Below are 19,186 nucleotides of genomic sequence, written 5' to 3' on the forward strand. Positions count from 1 at the left end.
CCGGAATATTCAGAATAACAAGTTTTATTTTACACAACTGCAATATAATAAATTAAGGTACAAAACAACAGTGAATGTCTCAAACAGCAATGCAACAATAAATGATTTTACTTTTCTTTAAACTTAAAATAACAGGCTGAGAGTTACACTAAATGTATTTAGTGTTTATTTACAAATCACACAATCATGCACATTTCTTCCGCATTATTCTGACGGGTTTCATTTTTGAAGAGCTTATCCTCATCGTTTTGCTTGGTTCTTATGACTGCCTTCATCTCAGATGTGGAAACACTATTTTGGATGTAGTCTGGAAAAACAAACAAACAAAAACTCAGAAAATCTCAAGTTTCAGTTACACTTTTCACTACTACAGGCATATTTAGTATGCTTAAAATAAATCCTGAATTGTGATGTTACCAAGTGTTTGTGTAAAGTATTCATTCTACTCCCAATTAATTTCTTATGACATATTGGTCAGCATTAACAATGTCTTTGAACACTTCAGGTAACAGAAGTTAAAAGGTTGGTTCACCCAAAAATGAAAATTCTGTCATCAATAACTCACCCTCATATCGTTCCAAACCCGCAAGTCCTTCATTCATCTTCAGAACACAATTGAAGATCTTTATAATGAAATCTCAGAGCTTTCTGTTCCTGCATTGATAGTCCATTCAACTACCCCTTGAACAATAACATGCATTTCTGGAAAAAAGCATAGACACAATCATGTTTAAGTACTCCAAAGTTATTTGCCCTCTTTATCATTTTGGTTTTTCGTTCAAAATTATAACCTTAAATAAATTAATTAAATAATAATAAAAAGAAAAAATAATAGAAAAAAAACAATTTACAAATATACAAGTATATAATTTAAATACTACTAGAATACAGTATATAGAATATATGTGTTCGACAGTTATTGTGCCCCCTTCATTTAATACTTTGTGTAGCCTATAACTCTCTTCACACATAAGGGCTAATCCATGGCTAGGTGTGCATTACATGATTTTAATGCATGAGGTGGAGGCAAAGAACCACTCGACATGAAACAGGTTGCCTCCACTGAAGTTGATTAAAATTGTGTAATACACACCTGTTACAGCTAGTTTAAAAAGTTAAGTTAAAGCTGCCTTTAAGAGATAGCTAACCCAAAAATGAAAATTATGTCATTAATTAGTCACCCTTGTGTGGTTTCACACTCGTAAGACCTTCATTCCTCTTTGGAACACAAACAAAGATATTTATAAAGAAATCAGAGAGCTTTCTGACCCTGCATAGACAGCAATGCAACTTACACATTCAAGTTCCAGAATGGTAGGAAAGACATTGTTAAAGTAATTCATCAAGCGACACGAGTGTTTGCATCCAAAAAAAAAAAAAAAAAAACTACTTTACCACTTATTTACAAAAATATTGATCTGTAATGTGCATTCACAAGAGCATCACAATGCATGAGAGTTGTGTTCATGCGACAGAAGACAAAATTGAGGTTAAACCACTGGAGTCACATGGATTACTTTCACAATGTCTTTCCTATTGTTCTGGAATTTAAATGTGTAAATTGCGTTGCTGCCTATAGAGAGGGGTCAGAAAGTTCTCAGATTTCATCAAAAATATCTTAATTTGTGTTTTGAAGATGAACAACTTTCTTACGGGTTTGGAATAACATGAGGGTGAGTAATTAATGACAGAATTTTCATTTTTGGGTGAACTAACTCTTTAATGTTTGTGGAGTACAATTTGACTGGAAGCGTAAAACCAAGTAAATTTTCATTAGATTGTTTGGTTACAGGTCATTTAGCGTTCTGACTGTATGTGTGTGCTACAGTACAAGCAGCGCATTGATTTAAAATAGCGATGAAACTGATTGTAATTATCTGCATTCATTGTTTTAATGCACACCTTCCAGTCAATCAGAGAGAATCAGAGTCCACAAAAAAAAAAAAAAATGTTAAGCATTGAGAATAATTGCTGTTATAACTAGATTTCATTACCTTTCCACTGCCTCAGCTCTCTCTCTGTTTTCATACTGAAATGGCACTAATATTGTAGATCTTCTTTTAGCTCTTTGATTTCATTTAACTCCTCGATCTCTTCATGTCTGAAGATCTCTTCCATGGATGAGACGACAGAGGACTTATACACTTGATTTCTCCAGCACTCCCACTGGTCTTAGTTCCTGAAATACAATAGCAGTTATTATGTATTATAAACTATAAAGATAATAGTTAATAAAAGATCAATTAAATAAAGTAGATTACTGCTCACCATTATTTGAGTGCTTGTTTCACCACAGCCATCATCCTCTGTTGAATTATATTTTTGGTCGTCTTTTTTTAGTTGTTACCAGTGCATTTCCTGAAAATAGCAATCACACACTGATAAAATGTCCATTTCCACACATTAATGTCACACTACAGCACATAAATGCTGGTGTACAGTGCTGTGAAAAAAAATCCTGATTTATTCTATTTTTGAGTATATCAGCATTAAATATTGTCAGATAGTCCTAAGAAAATTAACATAAAACAAAGGCAAGTTTCATTAATAAACTGTATTTTGTGTTTATTCAGGTTGCCTGTTTCATGCACTTTTTTTTGAAGATTTGAACCAATTTAAGTCAAGTCACCATTATTTATATAGCGCTTTATACAATACAGATTGTTTCAGTGCTGCTTTACAGTGATACAAAGAAAAATAATGATGCAAACAGAATTCACATCTGCTGTGAAGCAGCTCTAAACAGTAAAACGTGTCATTGTTCAGTTGAAATCAGTGTTGACTCAGTTAATTTCGATTAACTGTATAAAAATCATCAAATATAAAATAATTTCAGTGCATCTAGATAGCAGTGGTGTCATCATCTAGCTCAGTTCAGTACTCATCCAATAGTGTCAGTGAAGTCAGATCAATAATACTGCTGAATATTATTAGTCCCCAAATAAGCACGCCAAAAGACGACAGCGGCAAGGAACCCAAACTCTGTCAGGTGACAGAATGGAGAAAAAAACCCTTGGGAGAAAGTATGTTTAGTTTAGGGATCAGTTCTCCTCTGACCATCAAATGAACATGATGTGATTATGATTCAGGCTGCATCACAATTTAGTGTGAAATATACAGGACTGTAGGCCTACAAGTAGCTGGAGTTATGGATCTCATTTAAAGACTAAAATCTAAAATCACGTTACATTTGTGGCTAACTAGAATGTGAGTGACCTTTAATGCATTTCCAGAAATAAAGTCTCACCAACATCTGTTGAGTGCCTTTTCACTTTCTCTCTTCTCCTCTTTCCTAATGCTTCCTCTGTTGCAAAGAGGGGTACACACTGAACACTTTTCAATGATTTTTTCCTCATGTCAATTAGGAGTTGATGCTCTCCTAGAAACAAACAAACAAACAAATACACTGTATTCAGTATAATTTTGTTTATTCCATTATTGTAAATGGTACTGATGCTATTGAGAACTGAACTGAGCTGGACAATGACATTACTAATTTCTACAGAACTGCTTATAACAAATTGCTGAGCCATAGCAGAGTTAAATACATCTATACACAGGGTTGTCACTGGCTGGATTGAGATGTTGGTGTTTATTATAGTAAAAGTGTAGTAAAGACAGCATTAAACCAGTTGTTTGTCGTTCTATCACAAGCACCTCGCGCACTGACCGCGTGCGCTACAGATCAGCACTGAAGCGGCGTTTCCTCTCGTTTTCTTCTCATCTCAGCGGGTTGAATAAGATATCCGTCATTTTATATAAGTCATTAAATAAGTCATTTTACATCTCTCTAAAATGATGAATAAAGATATGAGGACATTAGACATTATACTCACCGCTAAACTTGATGACTGGACAAAGTCAACGCTCCTATCATATGCACATAGGTATTTAAAATCTAAAGCTCTTCTTTCATGAGTTCCTATGTACATTTCTGTACAAGATTGAAAGCAATTGGCAGAGAGATGAACAATTTCATGAAAAATTTATAATTACTGGTTTATAATTACTGTTTGCTGGATGACGAGCGCTTATCAGGATCAACTAACACTGGATTGTCAAAAGTAGGTGAAAAATGTAAAGTTCGCGGCATAGAATCTTTAAAATATGTCTTGAGAGTTTTACACATCTGTCTGTTATTGTGACGACATTTCCACGCCCCTAAACATGACACAGCACAAAACGAAACGTGATTGGTTGCTTTACCTGTCAGTCATATGGCCTCTTGGGCGGGCCTTGGCCAATGGCCATTCAAAGCGGCCAAGGTTCCTAGACCTTCTGCTAGGTTCCTAGGTCTGACTACGCGAGACTAATATTGGACAGGCACAACTTCACAACATGCATACAAAATATTTAGTACATATTTAATTAAAAAACTTGAATAAAGTGCGATGAAGCCAGTTTTCCTAGGTCGGATATCACATCACAGCTTTCTGAGGCAGCTGACCTCATTTATGCATTCTGGGGTTATTATGCATTCAGGCCTACATTCAGCATTTTGTTGAATGCTGATTAATCTTGTGATTTTTGTAATTAGTAATGACAAATCATTCAATTAATGTGCTATTTATTTATTTATTTGAAAATAGAATAGTATAGAATAGTAGTTAGAATAAGTTAAAACTGGGATTAAATGATATATCCATATATTTTGCTTTAACAGAGCAATAAAAGAAAAGCATGCCATGCACACATATGAAAACGGGAAGTCCATATGAAATTAAATGGTGTTATACCCCCCCCCCCCCAATATTTTAAATAACAATAACAATAACAATCTAATAATAATAAAGCAGGAGGCAAACCCGTATTTACCTTATACTTTGCAACATTACAAGTCAAAGAATTATATTTTTATTTATTCACTGGAAAGCGAAAGTGTTGGTCTGAATTGACAAATTGGTGTTAGTCAGCTGATAAAATGATGGAAGGAAACCGGGACGAAGCTGAAAAATGTTTGAAAATCGCTACCAAAGCCCTCGAGGATGGCAATAAAGACAGGGCTTTGAAATTCCTCAACAAAGCAGAAAAACTCTATCCAACCGAGGACGCAAAAGGTATTATACATTTCTCTTTTACAAATGGTACACTGGCTAGTCCAGCACAAAAGCTAGCTGCAGATTTGTTTATCTGTTTTAAAGGTTATTTTAAAAAGCAGGAAAAACACCTAAACGCTATTATTACACAACACAGAGAGCATAAACACATACATTATAAATAGACTAGCAATTAACGAACTTATATACTTTATTAAACCGACACAGGCTAGCAGAGAAATACATATCTTTGCTCCTATTGTGTTTAATGATCATCAGGGAAAAAAAGCAGGTATATTGTGTTGATCTAGTGTGCCTTTTTTCAAAAACATCTTTAGCCGGTGCGGTAAAATTAGTTTCATGCTGGATATTTGTTAGACATTTGCTGAGCAAATTAAGGGCTGTCTCAAAAGTGCATAAAAATAATAAAAAAAGACATGCATTCCAAGATTCGAAAACATGTAAAGCATCATACAAATAAAATGTAAAAATGTGAAAAAAACATTAATACATAATTCTAAGCTGTGGATGGGATGGATATTCACTATGAATTGTTACATTGTTGTAACTTTATACTCCAACCATTTCTTTTAACTGATAGAAACCGGTGTTGTTATGGCACCTGCAATATATTCAGTAACGCATCATACATGACTTGGATTTCGGAAATGTCATTTTTTAATATATTTAAAAAATTCATTAAAAATAGACAAAATTTATGTAACTTCCTATGAGCAGACGATCTCACACCAGTTGTGATATATTCAAACACACCTGCTGTCAAACATCATACATAACTTTGATTTTGGAAATGCCATTTTGTCTATTTTGAATTCATTTTTCAGATATACAAATCTATATAACTTCCTGGTCATGTGACCTGATGATGTCATGCCACTTCTGATATGTTTACACAAATTTTGGAAATTTAATTGTGTGTTTTTTATGAATTTCTAAAATTTTCAAATACATATAACTTCCTGCTCATGTGACCCAATGATGTCACACTGCCTGTAATATGTTTACTAGCACTCATAACATTTTTTTTTTTTACATTAATAACACTTTAAACTTAATTGGTTCAGAAATTGTCTAAACAATGATAATTCTATGTGGTTCTTTATCCCACAACATATCTTTCAAAAACTTGGAGGGTTATCTTTTCTTCTAAGATGTAATTTTCTTCCAGGAAAGTTACCTATTAAATGATCTAAATTTCACCAGCATGTATTATTGGCTTGGAAAATTTCTTTCCATCACAATTTTTCTCCACATAAAATGCTTTTATGGAACAATTGTCTCATTACTTCTAGGAATAAATCTTTATTTTTGCACAGGTTGTTTGAAAGAAATATATATTTTACTATGGATTTGTTCTATGATAGTGGAGACATTCTGTCTTATGAAGACTTTATGCGTTTTTACAACTTTCCCATTCCCAATTTCAACAAGTGGTTAAAGCTATTCCAAATGGGTTGATACAACTAATAAATAATCACCTCTTTTTTGGAAGCAATGAAAGGGTACTTCCAGAATTAAAAGTTAATGGTATTTAAATATTTGTTTCCTCTTGTAATAATAAAAATATTAGACAAATTTTGCAATCAAAACATAAAATCTCCCCTAGAGGAAAATTCTTATGGAATGCAAAAATCCAAATTTTTTATTTTTAACAATGTTAAAGAGGTGCATTTCAAAATACTTCACATTTACCCATGTAAAGTAGCTCTTTATAAATTCATGGACATTGACCGTACTTACATTTTCTGTAAGGCATATGTGACCCTGGACCACAAAACCAGTCTTATGTCGCTGGGGTATATTTGTAGCAATAGCCAACAATACATTGTATGGGTCAAAATTATAAATGTTTCTTTTTTATAATAAGTAAAGATCATGTTCCATGAAGATATTTTGTAAATTTCTTACCATAAGTATATAAAAACTTAATTTTTGATTAGTAATATGCTTTGCTAAGAACTTCATTTGGACAACTTTAAAGGCAATTTTCTCAATACTTTGATTGTTTTGCACCCTCAGATTCCAGATTTTCAAATAGTTGTATATTGGCCAAATATTGTCCGATCCTAAGAAACCATACATCAATGGAAATCATTCAGATGATGAATAAATCTCAATTTTGAAAAATTTACACTTAAGACTGGTTTTGTGGTCCAGGGTCACATATGAGGAAGACTTGTCTCATTTGTTTTATAATTGTGATTTGTCTCTTAGTTTTTGGTCTGATGTTAGTGCCTTTTTATTTGTGTAAAGAAATGTTAATTAGCCTACATGCTATCTGTAAAAGATGTTATTTGTACTTATTCACACAAAAGTAAAATTATTTTGTCGTTAACTTTCACATTTTGCAAGGTAAATATTATATTCATAAACAGAAATTTGCGAAGGTGTAATCTATTTTTATTACAAATGGAAGTTTTGAAAAATTCTCTAATGCAAATTAATAACAAAAAGAATGACATACTGTTAGATTTCACGGATAATTTTTTTTTTTCTGGTACAGTTCCCCCACTGTAATCCTTGATTGTGTCCTAACTTAAGTAAAAAGGAAGAAAATTTGAATTGTTTAGATTTTTATGTCTTTGTTTTTTTTTTTTCTCCTCTTAAACATTGTTCTACAGTTGAAGATTGCTCTTATATTTTGTGTATCTGGGTTAACTTGTTAGCATTTTTTGTAATGTTCAATCATTCCTCTTTAAAAAAAGAAAAAAAGCACTCGTAACGTAATACACGACTTGGATTTTGGAAATGACATTTTGTCTATTTTTAATTAATTTTTCAAATATACAGTGTTTCCTATTCATTAACTAGATGGCGGCCTGCCATCATGAAAATGATGATCGTGGAAAAAAAAATAATTCTGATTGGATATAGCAGCACTTTGGGCGTCACCCTGAGCTCTGATTGTTTAGCTTGCAACAGCATGCGGTTCAAAGTATTATGGAAGCCCGTTTCCACCACTGAATAAAAAATAAAAAAAAGGTAATTATGGCTTTTTATCTCCCAATTCTGACTTTTTTTCTCATAATTGCGTGATACAAACTCACAATTCTGACTTTTTCTCAGAATTGCATGAAATAAACTCGCAATTGCGAGTTAAAAAGTCATAATTGTGAGATATATACTCACAATTCTGACTTTATAACACGCAATTGCGAGTTACACACGTGGTCAGAATTGTTGGTACCCTTGGTAAATATGATCAAAGAAGGCTGTGGAAATAAATCTGCATTGTTAATCTTTTTGATCTATAATTTTTTAAAAATCACAAAAATCTAACCTTTCATTGGAGAATAAGAATTTAAAATGGGGAAAATATTATGAAATAAATGTTTTTCTCTAATACACACTGGACACAATTAACCGTACCCTTTTATTCAATACTTTTTGAAACCTCCATTTGCCAAAATAGTACAGGAATTTTCTCCTATAATGCCTGATGAGGTTAGAGAACACCTGACAAGAGATCAGAGACCATTCCTTCATCCAGAATCACTCCAGATCCTTCAGATTCCCAGCTCCATGACGGTGCTTCTCCTCTTCAGTTCACCCCACTCATTTTCTATAGGGTTCAGGTCAGGGAACTGAAATGGCCATAGCAGAAGGTTGGTTTTGTGCCCAGTGACCCATTTTTGTGTTGTTTTTAAGGTTTGTTTTTGGCTTATTGTCTGTTTGTAAGATCCAGACATGGCCCATTATAAGATTTCTAACAGAGTCAGTCACTTTTTGATTTTTTATCTGTTGGTATTTGATAGAATCCATGATGCCATGTGTCTAAACAAGATGTCCAGGACCTCCAGCAGAAATAAAGGCCCACAACATCAAAAATACAGCAGTATATTTCATTGTACACATGGGGTACTTTTTATCCCCGTGTTCACCAAACCCATCTTGAGTGTTTGCTGCTAAAAAGCTAATTTTTTAGTTACATCTGACCATAGAAGCCAGGCCCATTTGAAGTTCCAGTCGTGTCTGACAAATGAATATGCTGGAGATTGTTTTTTGGTGAAAGCATTTTCTTTTCTTTATATTTATTTTTTCCCCCCCTTGAAGCCATTCTAAACAACATGTGGTGATGTAGATGCTGTTTGATAATTTTTTATTTTTCTGACCCCGAAACTCAACCTTTTTCTGCAATTCTCCAGCTGTGACATTTTCTGTTGATTGTGTGACGAGTTGGTTGCCTCCCCCTTTTTATCATCACCACCCTGTCCCTTATTCGCCGCCCTTCACCAGGCTCCCGACAGGAGTGGGTGTGCGAGAGAGGAGGGGCGCTGAATTTGCTAGGGCTGGCGGCATCTGATGAGGCGCACCTGAACCGAATGGAGCCTCATCACCGCCGCTGTTTAAATACCGAGCGCACCTCTCTCCGTGCCGCCAGAGATGTAAGCTGCCGGACCCGCGGCCTGGACGAAAGCCGCACCCGTGTTACAGCCGTCGGGCCAGGATGCCGGGCCGACCAAGTCCCACCGAATGCCATGGACCAAGAGGAAGAGCCGCCGCTATGATGAAGCCGCCGCCCCTCGTGCTCCGGACCTGAGTGGCAGCGCGTGCGGCCGCCGGACCCCGCCCCTAACCTGGACCCTTCCTTCCAGAACACTGCCCCTCCTTCACAAACCCCGCAGCACGACAAGGACACCAAATCCCCTGTTTATTTTGGACACTTTATCCCCTTTGGACACTTTATTTTATTATTTCTGTTTAATAAAAGCCTCTCCGAGGCCTGACGCCACTCCCACTGTGTCTGTCGTTTGCTCCTCCCGTCACACTGGTGGAGAATGCGGGCAAGGTGGAGCTTAGACAGCGCAGTTGGGCAACACCTGATGACGTCATCCCCTCTCGCTTGCAAAAGTTCATGGAAGTCCGCACTGGGATGGAGGAACGACGGAGACAACCTCTCAGCCACTAAAGGGGTAAGTGACGTTTCTCCTTTTGTCATTTACCCTGTGGTTGGTTGAGGCTGTAGACTAAAACCCGGTTTCTCTGTCCCGGTTCCGGCGCGATGCGAGAGGGAGAGTTGCCCGGAGAGGAATCCCTGCCCCGCCCACTCCGACAGCTGGAGCCTGGTTGAGGAAGGTAGCACTCCTGCGTGGGCAGCAGCCTGATGATGGGGATGTCGCTTGGGTGGGGGAATGTGACGAGTTGGTTGCCTCCTCCTTTTTATCATCACCACCTCATCCCTTATTCGCCACCCTTCACCAGGCTCCCGACGGGAGTGGGTGTGCGAGAGAGGAGGGGAGCTGAATTCGCTAGGGCTGGCGGCGTGTGATGAGGCACACCTGAACCGAATGGAGCCTCATCACCGCCGCTGTTTAAACCGAGCGCGCTTCTCCTCGGGAGACCGGTCTCTTCCCTGTGCATGCACACTGGTGTTCTCGTGGGTCCAGGAAGGGAGCGTGGAGGGACTTTCGTGCCGCCAGAGACGTGAGCTGCCAGACCCGCGGTCCGGACGAAAGCCGCACCCGTGTTACGCTATATTTATAGCTGTATTTATAAACCGCTTAATAATGCCTATTAATGTTGGGACAATGCTTTATAAAGGATGAATTGGCTATTTACTAATGCTTAACTAATGATTCATAGCGTGCAGTTATTATAAAGTGTTACCAAAATGATAATAATAATGTTAAGGACTAAATCTAACTAAATGTATTTCTCTTTTTTTTTTTCAGTATCATTGCAGGTCAGATAGGCTGCATTCATGCTAATGCACAGATCTGTTTTAACATATCGGATGTTTGTCCTGTCCTTGAGGCATAACTGACTTTTTACAGTTATTTTGCATTAAAAAAGCATTTTGACATATAAGTGCATTTAACTACTTACACTGAGTTACGCACAGCTGCATGCCTCAATTATTCTTTAGAACAAACATGCACAAAGCACACGTGAGCATTTGACAACCGCCATCTTTCAGTAAGTAAGCAGAATGTGGCTGTGTGTAGACAGAACCATTAAAGGGGTCATGAACTGAGAAGCCAAAATTCCCTTGATCTTTTGACATGTAAGAGGTAGAGCCCTGTACGGGCCTAAAATTTAGGCCCTAGCCCGGCCCTGGCCCGAGACGCTCAGGCCCTAGCCCGGCCCATGTCCGACAGCTCATCAGAATTCTCGGCCCGAGTCCGACCCGAGCCCGTCTTTTTTCCCCCTTCTACCAAAACAGCTTATCTACTACTGTTTCAGCTATTAAAATAGTTCAGTTTTGTATGAAATGGCTAAGTGATTGTATTTCGTTTCGTTATTTTATTAAGTTAATTTAGAAAAACGTTTGGAGCATTTTTTTATTCGTTAAATGTAAGTTTTTGTTTTTTTAAAGTAACGACCAAGCGGCCAGCGGCAGACAGCGAGTTGATCATAGCCTATGTTTGATCAATTTAGCTTTCTCAAATCATCACGATTTCTCTAAAATTAAATGTATAATTATAAAACAGCTCCACAATGTTAGTTTAAACGCTTGACCTAGATAAATGTGCACTGATGCATATCCAGTAGTTTGTGCAGAGAATGGAAGCTGAAGCGCGCTTTACTGGACGCGCCAGAGCGATCACTTGCTTTGGAAACATTTCGAAATACGCTGTCATGTTTGCTCATAAAGGTAAGAGTAAAAGGCTACGTTGTTCGGAACTGTAAAGGGTCTACTTTTATTTGTGCGCACTCACAATATCAACAAAACATGCTTTTATAAAATAAAGAAGAAAAAAAAGCAGTTTCGGTTTTGAGCAAGCGGTGCACTTCTGAAAAACCGAAACACAGCATATACTTGCCTCACTGACTTGATATAGTATCTATAGAAAGCTTTGAATTACTAATTTAAAACGAAATCGAATCGAAAACAAAAACTCTTTCATTATAAAATCCCTAAAGATGCATTTCTCTCTAAAGGCGCATCCAGTGAGGAGTTGGCGAGTCAGGATCATCATCAAATGCATGGCTGATCAAAAATGCAGCTTTTCCCGAAGCATTGGGAACTTTTTGTAACTCCACGCTCCAACTTCTCCCTGATGCTCTGCATGGTCACTTGTATGCTAATGTGTCCGTATATGCGTTGCGTATTGCTTGGGCGATGTATAATATTTATAATATAATCAGTATTTAATACAGTAGCCATGTGTGCTCTGCGCGTATATGGGCACAATAAAAGGAGAGAAGCTAAATGAGCCCGAGTCCGACCTGAGCCCGATCTGTAAAAAAAAAATAAATGGCCCGAGCCCGAGCTCGGCCCGAATGGACTCAGCGTGTCGGGCTCCGTCGGGACCCGACGGGCTTGCAGACCTCTAGTAAGAGGTCATTGTACTATGTTCTACTCTATGATGTAATAGTGTAGATAAGAAGAAGAAGAAGATTGACATCACTGCCTGTTTAGCCCCGCCCACCAATTTGCGCATAGTGTTTACGAGAGAGGGAACGTACAGCTCTATGCAGAAACCAAATGATAAAGATGGCTTTGAAGACAACAAGATGCTGTGCAGTGCCAAATTGTGGAAAAAACATTTTTTGTACTGATATGTACTGAGAATTTATGCGTTTATAACCAAAATCACAGCAGCAGCGTCCATCTGTGAAAGACAGAGTGTCAAACATACACCAATCATAGCAGTGGGCGTTCACTTCAGAGTCTACAATCCGCCACGCCTATTTAAACGGAGCATTCTGATGTGGGGCTCAAAAACAGGACAGAAAATAGCCTATTACTTCTAAATTTTTTTATGTAAAAATCTTGATAACATTATAAGTTGATCTCAGAAAACAGTACAAAATTTAAAAACCGAGGCAGTTCATGGCCCCTTTAAAGAGTATTTGCAATGCATCAGAGATTCCTCCTTCACGGAATCATCACATATCTGTGAAACTTGTTCAGTTTCTGTCGCAGTTGAATCTCTTTATTTTCATACAAATATTTACACATTAAGAAATTTGCTAAAAGCAGTTGAAAATGAGAGGACGCTTCTTTAGTTTATAATTCTTGGCATATTTAAAGATTGATTTTAAGACTGACCATTGCCAAGAACATTCTGATCTTTTGTGTAAAACGTGCATTCAAATCTGCTATTTGACAATAAGCTAGTTGTATTTTGTTGACAGTATTGTTGGAAGCCTTGCTGAGGAATGGTACATCGACAGGGAACAGCAATGCATTTTGCAGGAAGGCATCAAATGGAACTGACCCTGGATCCCAAACCCGGCATGAGACACAGAAACAAGACTCGGCACCTGCAGACTTAACAAAAGGATTTACTAAGGAGCAAGCTGAAGGGGTACAAAGGCAAGTGATCTTGTGTATAAATTGTTAGGGCCCAAGCACTGAAAGTTCGATGGCACCTAATATATGCTCAAGGATTGTTATTTATGTATTTATTTTTTTAAGGTTTTGGAGCATTAGGGGCCTTTAACATGCTTAAAAAAAACTCAAGAGTAGGGGGGTTCTACAGCACCCCATTTTACGCAGTCCCTAAACTAGGAACATATATAGTACATACGTGTACATGGGTCAAAGACGAGATGTCCCATTTTGGTGTCTGCATCAAGTTAAAAATGAAACTGATGAAATAATATTTATTCTGACCTGTACTTATTAAAATACATAAAAGAAAAAGTTGTCATACTAAATGTTTTTACATTTTAAATGATTACAAACAACTTGACAAATGGGTAAAACCTGAGGCCCGTTCTTCGTATCTCGCTTAATACATCTGAGATGATTTGAAAGATGCCAGATCTTCTAATCGTGATAACTGATCTCTGGCTAATTTCTTTCTTCAAACGAATTTGCGGATTTTATTAAAATATCTGGATTAAGTTGTCTAAGATTATTGCGTGTTCTCGTGTTCCCTGAAAAGGGCAGATGTATTGATACTCGAAACCACGATCAGCAATGCAGCGATTGACTGGTGGCAAGACAGCAACGTAATGACATCATATAATTAAAAAAAAGACACCTGAAGAAAAACTTTATAAGGAAACAGCCAATCGAACAAAACTAAATAAATGGTATAATAGATAAATTAAATGTGCAGTTTTTATTTTATTTTATTTTAGTTTCTTTTTTTTTTTTACATGATTCCCAATTATTTATATTCACGATTTCTAGTATTTGTGCGGGCTTTACATTTTTATTTCAATGTTGTAATTAGCAATTCATTTAATTTTATCTTTGAAACAGATTTGTTACGTGACAGCATTAATTAAAGTTTAAGGGTCAAGATCAAGTTATCTGCATTTCTTGCGCTCCATCAAGCCACTCCCGTAATAGCTGTCACCAGAGGCGTCATGCCCATTCAAAGGGGGCATGTGCCCCCTCAGATTTTTGAGCCAAGTTGATTTTTGAATGCAGCTTCCAAAAGACAAAAAAATAGCTGAATAATATTTTCTATATTTGATACAATCACACCAGCGTGATTAAATCGTACAGTGCGTCATACCATCCGCTGCTAAATTCAAATCTGCGTTTGCTGGCTGGCGCTGAGCCAGAGACAGACACGTTTTTACAGTGCTGCGCATTATAACCAGTCGCACAGGATTCTGTTGAGCTTATGAATGCATTGACCAATCAGAGGGGTTCAGATGAGTCATCGCTAAAATGTTGGCGTTTTCTTCACTTGCTCGCTGACTGAATACCTCTTTCTGGCGAATTCTCTCGTTAGAAATAAAGTGCAGATGTGTGTATGAATCTGTAAGTAAGATATTCATTTCACAGTGTAAACAGCTTCAGTGATTTTAATGGGAGTTTTTGAGTGCTTGAACTCTAATGTAAATGTTCTTTGCTCTCTTTCTGTACAATTAAAGTGTTATGATAAGTAGCCTAACTTACAATTGTTTTTAATATTCACATTAAATATAAAGTCAGTCATATTAAAAATATGTTATGGCATGGCACCCATATCTTTTACTCAAGTAAACAGACAGGTTTTTATGCATAGTTAATATACTACATTATTAGGCTACTTTGACCTTCATAATCTAGGTGACAATCAAGATATTTCATGATAATATAGTTAATGCATTTGGGAATGTTTTGGATAAAAAGTAAAAAATAAATAAAACATAAGTGCTATTGTGGCTGCTGTGTGTCACATGACATTTATTTTAAATTACTGTCCCTGGATCAGTAGGGTACTCTTCTAAATGTCAGAGAAGTCACGCAGTCACAGCCTCCACCGTCACCACAGTCATCAGCCACCGCTTACACCAGATCACACTCGCCTGTATTCTGAACACCTGCACCTGCCGATCTCCAATCAAGTCACCTTCAAGAGCACGCTGCACTCAGTCTTTCACTGTCCGGTCTACCGTTCACTACCCTGAACTGTGCCTGACTCCCGTGTGTTACTTACCTGTATGTACTTACCTTAAGCCTTGCCTTGTCAATTCCAAACGATTCTCCAGCGTTTCTCCCACATTGTTCCCTCACGCTCCTGGACTCCCTCTCACCAGCAAACCTGCAAAGATACCGACAGTCAGCATTCAGCTAAGCACTCAAGAACTGGTTACAGTACAGGTGCTGGTCATATAATTAGAATATCATCAAAACGTTGATTTATTTCACTGATTCCATTCAAAAAGTGAAACTTGTATATTATATTCATTCATTACACACAGACTGATATATTTCAAATGTTTATCTCTTTTAATTTTGATGATTATAACTGACAACTAAGGAAAATCCCAAATTCAGTATCTCAGAAAATTAGAATATTGTGAAAAGGTTCAATATTGAAGACACCTGGTGCCACACTCTAATCAGCTAATTAACTCAAAACACCTGCAAAGGCCTTTAAATGGTCTGTCTCTCAGTCTAGTTCTGTAGGCTACACAATCATGGGGAAGACTGCTGACTTGACAGTGTCTGACCATTGACACGTTGCACAACGAGGGCAAAACACAAAAGGTCATTGCAAAAGAGGCTGGCTGTTCACAGAGCTCTGTGTCCAAGCACATTAATAGAGAGGCGAAGGGAAGGAAAAGATGTGGTAGAAAAAGTGTACAAGCAATAGGGATAACCACACCCTGGAGAGCATTGTGAAACAAAACCCATTCAAAAATGTGGGGGAGATTCACAAAGAGTGGACTGCAGCTGGAGTCAGTGCTTCAAGAACCACTACGCACAGACATATGCAAGACATGGGTTTCAGCTGTCGCATTCCTTGTGTCAAGCCATACTTGAACCACAGACAGCGTCAGAAGCGTTTCACCTGGGCTAAAGACAAAAAGTACTGGACTGCTGCTGAGTGGTCCAAAGTTATGTTCTCTGATGAAAGTAAATTTTGCATTTCCTCTGGAAATCAGGGTCCCAGAGTCTGGAGGAAGAGAGGAGAGGCACACAATCCACGTTGCTTGAGGTCCAGTGTAAAGTTTCCACAGTCAGTGATGGTTTGGGGTGCCATGTCATCTGCTGGTGTTGGTCCACTGTGTTTTCTGAGGTCCAAGGTCAACGCAGCCGTATACCAGGAAGTTTTAGAGCACTTCATGCTTCCTGCTGCTGACCAACTTTATGGAGATGCAGATTTCATTTTCCAACAGGACTTGGCACCTGCAGTTTCTGGTTTAAGGACCATGGTATCCCTGTTCTTAATCTGCCTGACCTTAACCCCATAGAAAATCTATGGGGTATTGTGAAGAGGAAGATGCGACATGCCAGACCCAACAATGCAGACGAGCTGAAGGCCACTATCAGAGCAACCTGGGCTCTCATAACACCTGAGCAGTGCCACAGACTGATCGACTCCATGCCATGCCGCATTGCTGCAGTAATTCAGGCAAAAGGAGCCCCAACTAAGTATTGAGTGCTGTACATGCTCATACTTTTCATGTTCATACTTTTCAGTTTGGCCAAGATTTCTAAAAATCCTTTCTTTGCATTGGTCTTAAGTAATATTCTCATTTTCTGAGATACTGAATTTGGGATTTTCCTTAGTTGTCAGTTATAATCTTCAAAATTAAAAGAAATAAACATTTGAAATATATTAGTCTGTGTGTAATGAATGAATATAATATAAATGTTTCACTTTTTGAATATAATTAGAATATCATCAAAAAGTTTCTTTATTTCACTAATTCCATGACCAGCACCTGTATTCTATACTCACCTGCCATTGCTCTTCTCGATCTCCCCATCTCCAGTGTATTAATAAACCTGCCTGTTGATTACTTACCTGTTGTTTCTGGCTCAATTTGTGACACAAGACCGGACTGGAGACATTCACCTCCATGGATTCCCGCCCTCCAACTCCCGCGGAAGTTCTCGAAGGAACTGCTCAACACTCTCTGGGCTTCACTCATGCCAGTCACAACCCCTCAATCTGCCTCTGTATGTCCCATGGCCATGCCGGCTTCCTACACAGGTAACGCAGCAGAGTGTGGCGGCTTCCTCCTACAAGTAGCGCTCTACATCGAAATGCAGCCAACGAAGTTTCCCACTGAACGCACAAAGGTAGCGTTTTTGATTTCTCTTCTTTGTGTTCGAGCGTTATTGTGGGTGAAAGCGATATGGAATGCCACACTGCCATAATCAATTCCTACACTGCAAAAACTTGTTTCAAGCAAAAACTCACTTAATTTTGACATTGTTTTCTGAAAACAAGACAATAATTTTTACTTGTCTAGAAAATCCTTCTTGATTTAAGAATTTTTAGATATTTTGGCTGGAAACAAGACTAAAAATCTAAGTAAGAAAAGCATTTTTTGCAGTGTACGAGGCTTTCACTTACCATTTCAAAGAAGTCTTTGGCTCTGCTACAGGAACACTGTCCACTTCTGACCAACTGCTTTGATTGCGCCAGGGTGCTATGTCCACCAACGACTATACCTTGCAGTTTCGGACGCTGGCGGCGACCAGCGAGTGGAATGAGGCAGCGCTCCTCAGTGCCTACCGGCAAGGCTTAGATCCCCGCATTCGTACTCGGATGGCGATCTATGACAATACAGTTGGTCTGGTGAGCTTTATAAAGAAGGCCAATCGCATAGCCCAACACTTGTCCACCTGCCACACTACAGAAGTAACTTTATCTCACAAGACCTACTAAGCCGCCTTCATCTGCCTCATGCCCGTCAAGCCCGGGAGCTCAGAGTCGAAACCATCCAAGGGAAACCGCTTGGGCGTGGGCGGGTGAAATTTCGAGCATCTCCCTTGAGACTCAAGATTGGCAGTTTGCATGAGGAAGAGATCACCTTTCTGGTACTGGAGGGACCCACGGTGGATATCATCCTGGGACGCCCCTGGTTTGTGCTCCACTCTCCAGAAATCAGGTGGGACTCATGTGAGGTTACTCGCTGGAGCGAGTTCTGCCATCATCACTGCGTGTCTGCTCTTCCCCGATCGCCTCCACACGCATTGAAAGCCCAGAACCTCTGGAGACGCCCTTGATTATGCGGCGTTCCAGGATGTCTTCAGTAAGCAAGAGGCCACTCATCTACCACCTCACCAGCCATGGGACTGTGCCATCGATTTGCTGCCTGGAGCAAAACTCCCTAACTGCATTCACACCGCCACCGGCGAGAGCGTCAAAGTGGCCGGAAGTCATTCATTTTCAATGTGAGCCGGCAGCGAGCTCCGGCGAGAGCGATGCGGCGTGTCACGGACGGTGAGGGCGTTGAGGAGAGTTGGTAATGTTTGGTCAACTTTATGGTAATGAGCTATGACGCGGTTGGGTGGCAACCAATCGGAATGTAGAAGTCCTCCACTTGAGAGGAATCCAGAGAACGCAGTCCTGTAAACTTTGGTTCCGACCACATTAGTTCCTAAGAATTTTCACGCTAGAACGCTTGTTTTTCAGCGGGAATGCAATTAATTTGCTCAAAACAACACCGATTTGACCAACTGCATTTAGGCTACACTTCAGTCAGGACAGTTTGGAATGTAGGCTGCACACAAATTAATGTTAATTAAAGACCTAAACGTCTCCTGTAAACTGCATGTTGAAATTAGACTAGCACTTAACCATGAACACAAAAAAAACCACACAAATGGCTTTTATTGGTTTATTACGTTAGCAAACATGTAACTATAATTAAGTTCTTTCCATTGATGACTTTCTTACTTTCACAATTAAAATATTTCATGAGGTTAACTTATACCCTACTTGTGGTCAGTCTGCACAAGAGAAACATGCTTGTTTCCTTTTCGGTTCCTTTAA

At 38.5% G+C, this 19,186-nt stretch overlaps 1 protein-coding gene and 1 long non-coding RNA gene across 4 annotated transcripts in view; one reads left to right on the forward strand and one right to left on the reverse strand.

Moving 5' to 3' along the window:
- Positions 1–236: 236 nt before the first annotated feature.
- Positions 237–4,149, reverse strand: LOC131544787 (uncharacterized). 2 transcript variants are annotated; one of them, XR_009272225.1, is made up of 6 exons: positions 3,837–4,149; positions 3,248–3,379; positions 2,269–3,012; positions 1,995–2,179; positions 566–702; positions 237–307 (listed from the first exon to the last, which is right to left on the reverse strand). It is a non-coding gene; the product is annotated as an uncharacterized LOC131544787 (long non-coding RNA). The 2 variants fall into 2 exon arrangements; XR_009272223.1 differs by having other exon boundaries at positions 2,269–3,379.
- A 741-nt stretch (positions 4,150–4,890) lies between these two features.
- dnajb14 (DnaJ heat shock protein family (Hsp40) member B14) overlaps positions 4,891–19,186 on the forward strand; it is an 89,436-nt gene continuing 75,140 nt past the window's right edge. Inside the window, exons 1-3 of one of the 2 annotated variants that reach the window (XM_058790227.1) lie at positions 4,917–5,057; positions 8,813–10,481; positions 13,140–13,320. In XM_058790227.1, the coding sequence (XP_058646210.1) occupies positions 10,346–10,481; positions 13,140–13,320 (317 nt within the window). In that variant the 5' untranslated portion in view covers positions 4,917–5,057; positions 8,813–10,345. Of the gene's footprint in view, positions 5,058–8,812; positions 10,482–13,139; positions 13,321–19,186 lie in introns of both variants that reach the window. The other variant, XM_058790221.1, reaches the window with a different exon arrangement.

The sequence above is a fragment of the Onychostoma macrolepis genome, chromosome 01, assembly GCF_012432095.1.
Source record: "Onychostoma macrolepis isolate SWU-2019 chromosome 01, ASM1243209v1, whole genome shotgun sequence".
NCBI classification, from domain to species: domain Eukaryota; kingdom Metazoa; phylum Chordata; class Actinopteri; order Cypriniformes; family Cyprinidae; genus Onychostoma; species Onychostoma macrolepis.